This window comes from Leptonychotes weddellii, chromosome 1, assembly GCF_054177405.1.
Source record: "Leptonychotes weddellii isolate Sample4059 chromosome 1, ASM5417740v2, whole genome shotgun sequence".
Classification (NCBI taxonomy): Eukaryota; Metazoa; Chordata; class Mammalia; order Carnivora; family Phocidae; genus Leptonychotes; species Leptonychotes weddellii.
The window spans coordinates 165,821,057-165,834,650 of NC_138369.1; the positions used below are offsets into that span (position 1 = coordinate 165,821,057).

The 13,594-nt window shown below is 32.4% G+C and overlaps 1 protein-coding gene across 1 annotated transcript in view; it reads right to left on the minus strand.

The window, feature by feature from the left end:
- ROBO2 (roundabout guidance receptor 2) overlaps window positions 1-13,594 on the minus strand; it is a 574,017-nt gene that overhangs the window by 65,166 nt on the left and 495,257 nt on the right. The window contains exons 14-15 of the mRNA XM_081818005.1: window positions 10,845-11,185; window positions 8,343-8,514 (exon numbers count right to left, since the gene is read on the minus strand). Coding sequence (XP_081674131.1) covers window positions 8,343-8,514; window positions 10,845-11,185 — 513 coding nt within the window. The remainder of the gene's footprint in view (window positions 1-8,342; window positions 8,515-10,844; window positions 11,186-13,594) is intronic.

Here is a 13,594-nt window from a genome sequence, read left to right on the forward strand (position 1 = left end):
GTATTATTTAAGATGATGTATGTAAAGAGGCTGATAAGAACACAGTAGTTTATGACACAAAATTATGACCCAGGTATGGGTAAGGGTTACTTTAAGAGCCACTCAGGGAACTTCAGGGATGTAAGTTGTACACTGTCTAGATGTGAGAGTCTCAAGAACCACAGATGACTTGTTTGCCAGTTTCTCCTTTCTTCCAGGTCAAAAAATTAGCCAACATATCCCAGACTCACTTGTAGTTGAAGTGTAGCAAAGTGACTGAGTTATTGGATAATACTGCATAGGCATGTTATGCATACTACCTCTAGACCTGGCCCATATACTACCGGGACAATACTTGACATTCTTCTCTCTTTCCTAATGTTAAATAGAAAGAAGGGATCTTTGGAGGATTCTGATCCCTGTAAGAGATGGCAGAGCTATTGATTGGAAGGATTGAAGTTCCCTACATAACTCTGTGGAGTAGAAACCCCAAGTTCCATTCTGCTAATCCATAATAGACTGGGCTATGAATAAGAAAAAAAAAAAAAGCACTTTTATTTTGTCTAGCCAATCAGTATATAGGCTTGTTTGTTATAGCTGTTAGCATTTTTCTTATACGTACTTATATTCCATTTCTGAAATGCCTGTTGTGTTAAATCCCAGATGTAAAACCCAGATTCACTTATGTAATAAACCTGCTTAATTTTCCCAATCTATCTGTCCTTAGTTATTATATATATAAACATAAATAAAAAATATTTTTAAAATGAACTCATATTTTCAATATGAGACATACACATAGCTGCTGATTTTTATAGCTATTAAGAATTACTAAAAAGAAAACAAACACATTATAGAACAAGGAGAAAAGAAAATTTGTCCTTCATTTGTGTAAAAGGTTCATAAAATATGATATTTTATATAGTTTAATATTTATGTTACCAAGGGTGTATTACTGTTTCTTATGCTGCTGGTATATTTGAAACAATGTTGTCAGTTGGGCTAATTAGAGCATAGACAAGGGATGTGTGTGACCTGTAATGCTCCATTGTTCTTGCAGACAAAAAATATAATGAAATGTAATGTCTTCCTCCCATTGGAGAGTAATGAAGAACAAAACTAATTTGTTGGACTAAAAATTAATTAGACACATCAGATTCAATTGTACCTATGACTGTGAAAGTTTGCAGCTGTTCCACATATTATTACCAACTATATAAGGTAAGCACTAAATGGCCAAATGATTAAAGAAACAATAGCTATATTATTAAGCAAGATTACTGAAAATTATAAATCAAAGTAAATTTATTATATGGCATACTCTTTGATGCTTATTTATGTAAATGTATGTGGTTGCATTTCTCTGTGTGTAAGTGCAACAATATAGAAGAACTATGGACACTTTGATGTAAAGTCATCTTACCAGTGGAAAATACAAAGAACAATAATGCTTGTAAACCTGTGTATGGCTATTTATTTTATTTATATAATATTTTAATTAATATTCCCTTATTGGAACTTTCTGGAATGAAAATGAAACTGAAAAGGAATAGATGAAACAGTACATAGTCTGGCATAAGACAAATCTAAAATTATCAGCCATGAATTACATCAAATGCCAATACATGATTTAATTAAAGCAAAGGGGAAATGAGGTAGAGCTTGAGTCAGTTCAAGTGCGGTTTCTAGTACTGAGCAGACAATAGAGAAAGCACAAATTGAAACAGAAAAAGGAGATTAGCCATCACTAAATCACTTTTCAACTAAGGAATAACAGCTGTGTGGATAAGGTTATCAGACAAGATGTTAAGGTAGATGTGCAGGAGTAATTAAAGAAACAATTAAAGGCTTCTTTAGTACAACAGTAGATATTAAAAAGAAATAAATCTCTTGAGTATAAATAGCCTTTTCTGTGTTGAATTGTGCTTGTGTGTGTGTGTGTGTGCGTGCACGTGTGTGAGCATGCATTTATTCCAAGTGGTACAATTCTATTTGATCACATCTTGAATATTGCACATTCTAACTACACAAATCAGAGATAGAAATATCATTTATTAGATTATTTTTTTATTTCATAGAAAATTTGGAAACAGTTGTATGATATACTAAAAAAATAAAAGGTAGTAATTATACAGTTGAAGACACTTAGTCTTTTTAAAATAATAGAAACTTAAGCAAAACTTTCTATTTGATTTAAAATACTCTAAGTTAGTTTTCCTTTTCTAAAATTACTATACAGTTGTTAAGTTCTTAATTGACATGACATGAGCTTGGTTAAATGGTATTCTTGTAATGTTTTACTTGCCTCCAAGTACAATAAATCCCCCAAATATTGTGAACAATACACATAGTCACTACAAAAAAAGAAAAAAAAAACTTTTCCTTACTTGAGAATTATACTTCTTAATAAAAATAATAGAAAATACAGAAAAGAAAAATATAGATACTTGATAATCTGGGTTAGAAATATTTCATTTCATATATGTTATAGACAGTAAAAGAAAATTATAAAAACCCACAAAGCTTTGTTTACTTATCTAGGAGTTCTCACAGAAAACAATGCCCTTTAAATATGTTTCATAAACATTTTTAAGGGAAAAATTAATGGTTTACTTCTAAATAGCATAATGTGTGTGTGTGTGTGTGTGTGTGTGTGTATCAGTTAAATCCTTTTGGGTGTACCTGTATTTCTCTCTTATTACAATTTATTTTAGAAAATCTCAGAAGGGCAAGATTGTAGGTTCCCCTCAGGTTAAAAAATTAATTCCGTCTGTATGACTAATTAAGAAAGGGAAGGCAATTTAACGAAAAGTTAATACTATAACTTTTTCTTTTTAATGCTTTTAACATATAAAAGAACAAAAACTTGGAGAATATAAAAAAATCAACAGTATGACTGAATGTTAAATCTCTTCATATACAATAAATATTTTGTAATAAGAAACAATTTCCCAGAAATTGGCAGTGTGCTCTGTGCACATCATTTCCAAAAACAAACAGAAATTAATGGGACTGGCACATTCTATTGTATCAAAGTCTGGCTAAGTATTCTTAAAATATGCAAACTCTAGGAAGAATATTTAAAAATATATTAAAGATACTAATAAGCAAATAAGAGCAGGAAGAACTGAAGGTATTTGTCCCTTGAAAGAAGGGAAATGCACTAGGGGAAATCTGCACTTATGAGGCTTTCTTTTCCCCTTAAAGATTTCAAACCATACAGTGCTAGGCAGCTAGAACCCAAACTGAAAACCTCAATTGTATTGCTATGAGGTGTCAGAGGATACAGTTCTGAAATGACAGAGTGACTGAAAATTTTCACTTGGAAGCCATGTGAAAGAGCCATGCGAAAGCGATGTTTCCAACTCTTTGTATGAATTCCCCCTCAATCATAAGATGAACTCTTAACTGTGCATGCAGAATGAAGATTCCAAGAATCTGGTGAATATCAAAAGCCAGAAGGCTGAAAATGCTCAACAGACTTTTCAGCTGATGTTCACTGTAGAGAAAATTGTGTTTAAACCTTGAATTTCATCAAGTTGGGTTTTTAACTTGATCAACATAGTAGGCTTTTCACTGAAGCCTCTTAAGGGCCATGACTTAGAAGTAAAGGTCAAACTGAGATTTTGCTCTGAGAAAAAGGTCAAAACATAAACAGTCCCATATTAACAAAGGTAAAATCCAAGTCCCCACAAAATCAAGATGATCAACTCCCTTTAGAATAAAACCCAACGTTCTTTAGAAGATCACAAAATTTTATGGTATGCATCTGCAATGTATAGTATACAGTAAAAAACTACTCAGCAAGCAAAAACAAGCAAAATAACAACAGCAAAAAAAGAAAGAAGAAAAAAAAAAAGGAAGAGACAACCAAAGGTCAAGAGAAAAAGTAATCAATAGAAATAGACCATGAGATGACACAGATGTTGAAATTAGGAGAAAAGGACTTTAAAGTAGCTATTACAATAAATGAAACATGTAAAAGAAAACACATGGAAATTCTAGAACAGAAAAGTATTATATAGAATTAATAATTCACTGGATACTTCCATTTCTGCCCATAAAGAAATAACAGGTATGGGACATGTAATCCTACCATAAATAAGTAGAAAAGTAGGCAAAATATGTAAAACAAAAGGGCAGGATTGTGGGAAAGGGAAAATAAACAAGGGAGATCTTACTATTTTCATAGCTTTCGATCTGAAGACAATACTAAAATGTGATGCAGTGAAGGGGAACCCAAACGTGGCTAAACAAAATTCCTGAGCTAAAGAGATAGAGGAACTCAGGGAGACTGAGGAGATTGAATTTATAGAACAGAATATCTGACAAAAAATGAGTAACATTTTGAGTAACATAAAATTTTTTTCTTAGTTTTTAATTTACTTAAAAGATAAAGATAACTAATGGTTTAAACAAAGCAAATAATAATAATACTTTAGTTTGTATATTGGTGTTTACTACATGTATAAGAGTAAAACTATAACAATAGCAAAAATATTGAGAGGAATGAAAATGGAATTATATTTTTTAAGGTCTTGATAGGCAAATCCTAGACTAATCATTATTAAAAAAAAAAGTTATACCTAAGAATCCAATAGTGGATATAAAATAGAATACAGAACACTACTTAATTCATCCAAAAGAAATTAGGAAAATAGGAACAAATTCAGATAGAAAATAAATAGCAAGATGGTAATTCTAAGTCCAAATGCATCACTAATTACATTGAAGTTATTGGTCTAAACATTCCAGTTAAAAGGCAAAGATCGTCATATTGAATTTAAAACAGACTTAACATGCAATATAAATAATAGAAATGTACAATTTCTCTGTAAAAGGATGGAAACAACACAAACCATGAAAACACTTATAATATAATGTAGCTATACTAATATTAGACAAAGTACATTTCAGGACAAAGAATCTTACTAGGTAATAAAGTGGGGATTCCATAATGATAAAGGTAAGTTCCTTAATAAGATATAATAATCCTAAGATGTATTCTTAAAATAAGTAGCAAAATATATGAAACAAAAACTTATAGATGGAAAGAATACCAAAATCTTTAATTATAATAAATTTCCAGACTCCTTTCTTACTAATTGACTGAATAAACAGGCAGATAATCAGTAAAGACCTGAACGATTCTCTAGAACAGAAAAATGTACATACTTTTCGAATGCACAAGGAACATTTCCTAAGACCAAATGTCGAGCCATAAAATAATTCTCCATATTTGAAAGACTAAATTCATACAATGTACATTTTCTAACCATAGTGGAATTAAATTATAAATCAGAAAGAAAAAGCTATTGTGAAATCCCAAAATATTTGGAAATGTAATAATACATGGCCAAACAACCTCTACAAAGAAAAAGAAATCCTTAGGTGAAGTGAAAAGTATTTTTAACATTGTGATAAATGGAAACATAACACCTCAAAATGTGTAAGATTCAGCTGAAGATGTGTTTAGTAAGAAATGTATAACTTTACATTTCTGTATTAGAAAGGTCCAAATCATTGATATAAATTTCTATCTTAAGAAGCAACAAAAAAAAAGAAAAAATAGCAGAAATTAATTAATTAGAAAACAAATAAACAAAACTAGCAAAGGCAAAAGTTTATAATTGAAAAGATTAAAAACATTGACAAATCCTTATCAAGATTGCTTGAAATTGAAGGGGTGGAGGGGCAAAAAAAGGGGGAGAAGAAAGAGAAGGAGAGAGGGAACACAAATTCTCATCATAAGAATAAAAGAGATGAGGGGCGCCTGGGTGGTTCTGTTGGTTAAGTGTCTGCCTTCGGCTCAGGTCATGATCTCAGGGTCCTAGGATCAAGCCCTGCATCAGGCTCCCTGTTCAGCAGGGGTCTGTTTCTCCCTCTCACTCTGCCCCTCCTCCCTGCTTCTGTTCTTGCTCTCAAATAAATAAATAAATAAATAAATAAAATCTTAAAAAAAGAATAAAAGAGATGACATTACTACACATCCTGAAACATTACAATTAAAGGGGATTATAAATAAGGAGATAATGCAAATATGCAAATAAGCATATAACAATAAATTCAACAACTTGTAGATCAGAACAATTCATTGATGGCAAAACCAAAAATCCATTTAACACAACCAACACAGGAATAATAACAATTCTAAATAAATGCAAATTCATAAATATAAATAGAATCCACAAAGAACACTATAAGCACAGATATTATAACTGATTCTAGAAAGAATTTAAGTAAGAAATAATAAAAGGCTCACAAAAACTCTTAGACTATAGCAGAGAATGGGATATTTCCCAACCCCTTTTACAAGGTTAGCCATCTTGATTCTAAAACCTGACAATGACATTAGAAGAAAACTATTGATCAATATCCCACATGAAAATTGATGCAAAATTCTTTACCAGATGTTAGTAAGTTAGATCCAGTAATATCTGTAGAAAACATAGTACATTTTGATCAAGTGTGATTTATCCCAGGAATGTAAGGTTTATTCACCTTTGATATGATTCAGTAGATTTTAACATAGTAACACAAATAAGAAGAAAGGAGACAGAATATTGTTCAAATACACCCTGAAAAAATACGTCACAAGTATTAAAATAAATAAATGAGGGGAGTAAGGTCATAAGATGAAAAGGTAATATATAAAAGTAAGTTTATATATAATATAGAAAAGTAGAAAAGGAATTTTTTTTTTTTAAGATTTTATTTAAATCTTAAAGACACAGCGAGAGAGGGAACACAAGCAGGGGGAGTGGGAGAGGGAGAAGCAGGCTTCCCACGGAGCAGGGAGCCCGATGCGGGGCTCAATCCCAGGATCCTGGGATCATGACCCGAGCCAAAGGCAGACGCTTAACGACTGAGCCACCCAGGTGCCCCGAAAAGGAAATTTTACAGTTATAAAAATCAAATAGGGAAAAGTTTAATAAAACATGCACTGATACACTTAGGAAAATAAATAAGCCTCAACTCTCAAAACACATGCAATTACTTTAAGATAAATTATAGCCATAAGCATAAGAGCTAAAATTATAAAGCTGCTAGAAGAAAATCTAAGAAAATATCTTCACTATCTACAGATAGGACACAATTTCTTAGAAAGCACTAAACATGAAGAATTTAAAAAATTTAAAAATTTGCTAATCAAAAGACATTGTTAATAAAAGAAATAGGGAATCCATAGACCAGGAGAAAATATTTGCAATAAATAATATATGACAAAGATTTTGTATCCAGAATGTATCGGTTCTCCTATCCAGTAACAAGAGACAAACAACACAGTTTTAAAAAGGCAAAGACTTGGAAATTGTAAGAAAGAAAATATGTGAATGGCCAATAAAACACATGTAATGTTGTTCAACATCATTAGTCATCAAAGAAAACTGAAGTAAAAACAATAGTGAGGTACTCTTTCATACTTATTGGAATGACTAAAATTATGGACTGGCAACATCAAATGTTGACAATGGGGTAGAAAAACTGCAAGTCATATTCTTTGCTAGTGAAAGTATAAAATTATACAAGCATATAAAACAGTGTTTACAGTTTCTTATAAACTATATCAATCCTATACTCCAAAATTCCACATCTAGGTATTTCTCCAAAGGAAATAAAAACATATGTCCTCAAAAAGACTTACACAGGAATGTTCAAATTCCCTCAAGAGAAAAGCAGAGAAACAAAATAAGATATATTCACCCAATTGACTACTGCTCAGAAACAAAACATAAGAATTGCATGATACATACATGGGTAAATCTCAAAAACACTGTTTAGTGAAAGAAGCCAGACACAAAATATTATATTCTGTGTAATTCCATTTACATATATTTCAAGAACAGGCAAACAAAATCAATGCTAATAGAGAACAATTTTCTGTAATGATGATAGTAGATTTAATAGGGATTTCTTCTTCAGGATAATATATTTGGATTACAAAGTTTCTTTTGGCCTGTTTCTGATTAAATTTTGACATTTTTTCCTTGCTTAGAGGATTTGAAACATAAAGCACTTTCTTCAGTAAGTGCCTCATTTCCTATTATATTTCAATGACATCAAAATTGCTAATGAAATTATTGATTAAAAATCATTTTCAAACCAACTTTCAGCATTTAAACACTTAGTGATTATAATTTAAAGAATTTTCTGGGGAACTTAAAAGCACAAGAAATTGCTAATTATTTTTATAAGAAACCCGAGTCAGTCAACCGATTTGCCTATATGATGAGTGCACCCTATCACTCATTGCTGCATATCCACTGTTAGGATACAGATTAAAAATATCATCTACCTTGTTACCAGTTGGCTAACTCTGAAGCCCAGGCCACAGAGACGTACCCACCAACGATTATACTCACCAATGATTATTGGTTGCGGCTCACTTTTTACTCCAACCCCTGCACTCGTGCTAGCTGCAACCTCCACCCGGTATTGAATACCTGGGAACAATCCACCAATTATCACAGATCGAATGGCTGCATCCACAGTTTTGTTGATATGGAATCGTGTTTCATTCCCCAGGCACCAGATCTATAGAAATGTAAATGAATAACAAAAGAATACAAAATTATCCTTTCTGTTAAATTGATGACATATTTTTTCAGTAGTGACAAATCTATTCTCTCGGCTTATAGAAGTATTTGTAAATGACATTTTCTAAAGCCTAATTTTTGCAGTTTATTTATCTATGTGTATGTGTGTGTGTATGTATACATATTAAAGGAAGACTATTAAGGGAAGCTAAAACTATGCCATGTTCCTTTATATTTTACAATCAACACTGAATGCTTACAACGCAGTGATTCCCTTAACACTTCTGGAAAGTGGTCCTTGGTTGCAAACAGTATTTGGGTATGGATTAAAACACATAAACTTCTCTGCTTAATTTATTTATCAAGGTTTATCAAGCATATAATCTATTAAAATATGGTGATTACTAGTTGTAATATCCAAGTGATATTGGTGCACATCTAAGTAATTTATATTTTATTTAAGAAAATATTAACTTACCCAGAAGTAGTTAACAAGATTAATTGACCTAAGTTATAAGTATTGACTGAGATGAAATTAAAGCCAATATTTACACTGACAGTAATAAATCTCAATATTGATCAAAACATATGTACATATACACAGACACATGCATGAGAACAAACTGGTGGAAAGTCTTTAAAGACTGATGTGAAAGAACCCAGGCTTTTACTGCAAGTAAGAATCACATTATAAGGCATACTTTGTCCTGAGATATGGAGATTTGTTACTGTCAAATGCATTATAAAAAGAATCCTACTGTGTACACATATTTGTATTCATAGTCTACAGTATTTTATAATCTACATGGAGATACGTAAGTGGGAACACACATGGTTTATTTCTGAAACAGGTAAATTCCTGAAACATTTTATTTAAAGTAATTCCTGTGAATTGTATATTTCTTTTATTTACACAATGATATTTATGTTACTAATGTAGGAATATTTAGGCCTAACCAAAATATACACTTTGTTAGCAAAATAAGGCACTCTCATATGAGTGAGAAAGCTTACAACTTATGACAAAAATTACCATGTTATAATCAAAATCGGTATTTCAGTATATGGAAGTTTAGGAAATTTAGTTCCAAATGATACAAAAGTAAAATCCTAACCTCATTAAAACACACACACACCAGAATAGATCATTCTTTGCTATTAAAACAACGTGCCCTAATCCTTGTAAAATTTATACATATACATATATAATATTTATGTGTAATTATGATACTGTAAAACACTTATTCTTATATTTCTTACAAATGTTTCTTTATAAAGTGATAGGAATAATTTTAGAGTAAGTGCTTGTACACATGGTTTCAGTAAGTTAATCATTCATTAGTTTAAGAAAATTCTATTTTGAATTTTGTTTTTTCTTATAAATAACATAATTCAATCTGCAATGTTTTCAGTGTAATATTCAGCTTCATTTTGCATACCAACTCTAAACTTTCAGGATGAGATGGGGCATTTAGCTTCTCTTCTAATAGATCTATCTAGCATGTTAATTGTTAGGATTCCATATACATTTATTAATAGCAAAATCATGGTTTTGAATTTTTATAAGGTTTAATGAGGCGTTTTACTATCATATGTGGTCTAATCACATCACAGCTAATCAGAATCTTATTTCCCAAAGTTAGACATCTTCTGTCTCTTAAACATCAAACGATGGCAGGAAAAGAATGGATCTATAGTTTCTAAACAACAACAAAATTATCATTTGAAAAATGAGATAATAAACTATTTTTTATGTTTTTTCATAATTTGGTTTTATAATGGCTCCCCTTTTTCAAGTGAAATATTTTACAAAACCTCAATAAGTTGACCAAAGCAGGACTTAAGAGTGAGAGTTAGTGCTGCCCACCCTCCTATCCCCACCCCTACTCTCTAAACCTTGGAAGCATCTTTTTATGAGACCACAGTTTAAAAACATCCCTGCTAAGGCCCATTACAGAGAAATTTCATAACAATGATACAGGATGTTTCTGGAATGAAGGCTTCACTACCTACTCTGTACCCAATCTCTCTAAATCTCTGAGATTCTGGAATCACACTCTACAAAAACCCCAACAAAACAAAACAAAACAAAACAAAACCACTCCACTGTTAGGGTTTACTTGTCCAAGTGAGTTTTTGTTATCTGTGTCTTGGAGTTAGGTTCCAATCCCCTATGTATTTGTTTCTTTACTTGTCACACAAAGATAGGAAAATTACTCTACACTCAGACTCAAGAAGAGGGCTTCTGGAGATGAGCTTCATGCATGTGACACTGAGACTTCTCTGGGAAGCTTTTCTGTGAGCCTTGCTTCTTCACCCAGGCCCTACCTTGTATTCTTGGATGATTCCATTCTGATGATCCGGAGGAGGAGGATCCCAGGAAACACTAATACTTGTGCTATTGTGGCTTCCAACTGTTAACACAGTGACAGATTGTGGAGGGGCACTTGGGGCTACAGAGGAAGCAATTAGGATAAACACGAACTGTAAGTCTTGATGTGCATTAATACTGCTTATAGAATATGAATATAAAGACAAGAGGCAAGAGGTCTGGTTTCCAGTAGTTCCGAATTTGCATGTATTGTTCAACAGTGACAGTTTTTTTTTTAAATGTCCTTTAAATATAATGGATAGATTTAAAGAAAACACAACAGCTGTGCTAATATGTGCTCGATAATAAATTTAACAGCTAACATTCTAATGAGTGCTTTCTGTATGTCTAGCACTGAGCTAAGTGTCATATTTAATGATGACATTAACCTCAAGAAGTTAAAACAACTCTTATCTCAGTTTTACAGAAAAGGAAACAGAAGACAACTGTAAGAGAGTTATCTAAGTCAAATATCAAGGCAGAATTTGAACCCAGGTATGTCTGGCTCTAGAACTTTGATCCATTTGACTCCAATAGGCAGGCTCTCTTTCTGAAAAAAAAAAAACACTCCTATCAAAAGTATTCTGAGAGAATGTATTCCAAATTTTCATCAACCATTATCTCTGAGTGGTATCATTACTTATCTTTTTGTTTTGTTTTGTGTTTAATAAATAAAACCAGAAACACAGCAATAAATTTCACCAACACAAGGAAAAAATCTTTTTCTTTCATATTGGGAAAAATAATTGACTTATACATTGACTCATAATTTAAGATTTAAAACTAATTTTATATTGATGGGGAAGAAACTCTGAAGTTATAAATGAAAATAGTTCATGTTGGGTCGAGTGTGAAATGGATAGATTTTAATTTCCTACAGTTCCCATCCTTTATGGTTTCTCCTATAACTAATTATAATCACACTGAGAAAAGATGAGTGAGAAAAAACTTCTGATTTTAGACTGTAGCATCTGCTCTCCAGTCTCTCTGAGAGCTGAAAAATACTAATTTTACAGGAAAATTTATCAATTCTCCTTAAATCTTTGAGTAAGAAAAACAAAATGAAATAACAGTTGAAACACAATTCAAAGAATTTTGTGGTACTAAAGGATTTTTATGTAAAAGGATCAATGCTTTCATAACTCTATAGAGTTTAGCCCTTGGAACATATGTACAATTGAATGGTTAAAGATATGTTAAAAGCCTATCAATTAAGTCTCGCATGTTTCATAAATTTGTCACTGAGGTATGCCCACACGTGCACTGAGATATAGGATATATACAGACACGTTAGCACAATATTGTTCTGTATTATTCCTCTATCTGATAATATTGCTACAAAATATGGCACGAAGACATAAATCTAACCACCTGTTCACCAGTTTTGTAGTTATTAAGTAGATTGCATTGAAAAATAACATTTGAAATCAGGTTTCCCATTTGCCTTGCTGCTGGCTTGGAGAGAATACCATGCCTGCTTCCTGACAGGTCAATTATTCCAGCGTTCAGCTTCTACCAATGTGAAGGAACCCGAACCACTGCTCATCATTCCCACACACAGCCCAGCTGAGCTCCATTTGTTACCTTCAGAAGGCCACATACACTGTAAAGGAATGCATACCAAATGGTGAGAGATGCCTAATCCAGAGAAAAAGTTTAACTGCAATGAAATTCATTTTTGGAAGTGTGCTTCAAATGTAGCATTCTATATTAAATTCACCCGCTCCACTCATTAGTATGACAGATTTTCAACATAATGTAGAATTTAATGGTGGATGAAGATCTTATTATTAATTTTTAGTAATTTTTTTCTTTATATGTCCTGAAAGTTGATTAATGTCTTTAAAGATACGTACTTCTGTGCATGTCAGTGTATCACTGCATAAACCAGTGTGGACAGAACATTTTCACTGTGATGCTGATTATAAGATATGTGCAACTTAGAAGCTCTTTTGTCAAACACAGACATCTATGGTAGCACAGGTAACTTATACACATTTTCTTAAGATTGCTCTCATGTTGATTCATGAAATATGGCTATTTGCCAGGAGCTGTGTAAATAAAATTAGTCGAAAAGCAGAAAATGGGGGTGGGGGTTTATTACATTTGGCATCTGACTTTTTGTACTTTGATAATACCATTTATTATAAGCCTCTAGTTCAGTGAAGGAGACACTAGTACAGGGACTGGTTCAAATCTACATTAGTTTCATGTCCATCACTAGTTAACTTTAAAGTATCTGTGTGCAAGAAAGTTTCCAAATGGGGGAGGGGGAGAAAATGTCACTAGTAAGAATCCTATTGCAAAGGTGCAAGTGGCCTTCTGTTTGTTTTTTTTTTTTAAGATTTTATTTATTTATTTGAGAGAGAGAGAATGAGAGAGAGCACATGAGAGGGGGGAGGGGCAGAGGGAGAAGCAGATCCCCTGCCGAGCAGGGAGCCCGATGCAGGACTCGATCCTGGGACTCCAGGACCATGACCTGAGCCGAAGGCAGTCGCTTAACCGACTGAGCCACCCAGCCGCCTCTGTAGGCCTATTTAGAAAACTAAATAAAAGATCAATGATTGCAGATAATGGCAATGAGTTTTGTAGCTAAAAACATCTAAGAAGTGTCAATGTTATTGACACACCTGTATTCCAGGCTATATGGTTAATGTTTATTGTATATGCTGTGTATTATTTTATGTTGACTGTAATTATTAACTAA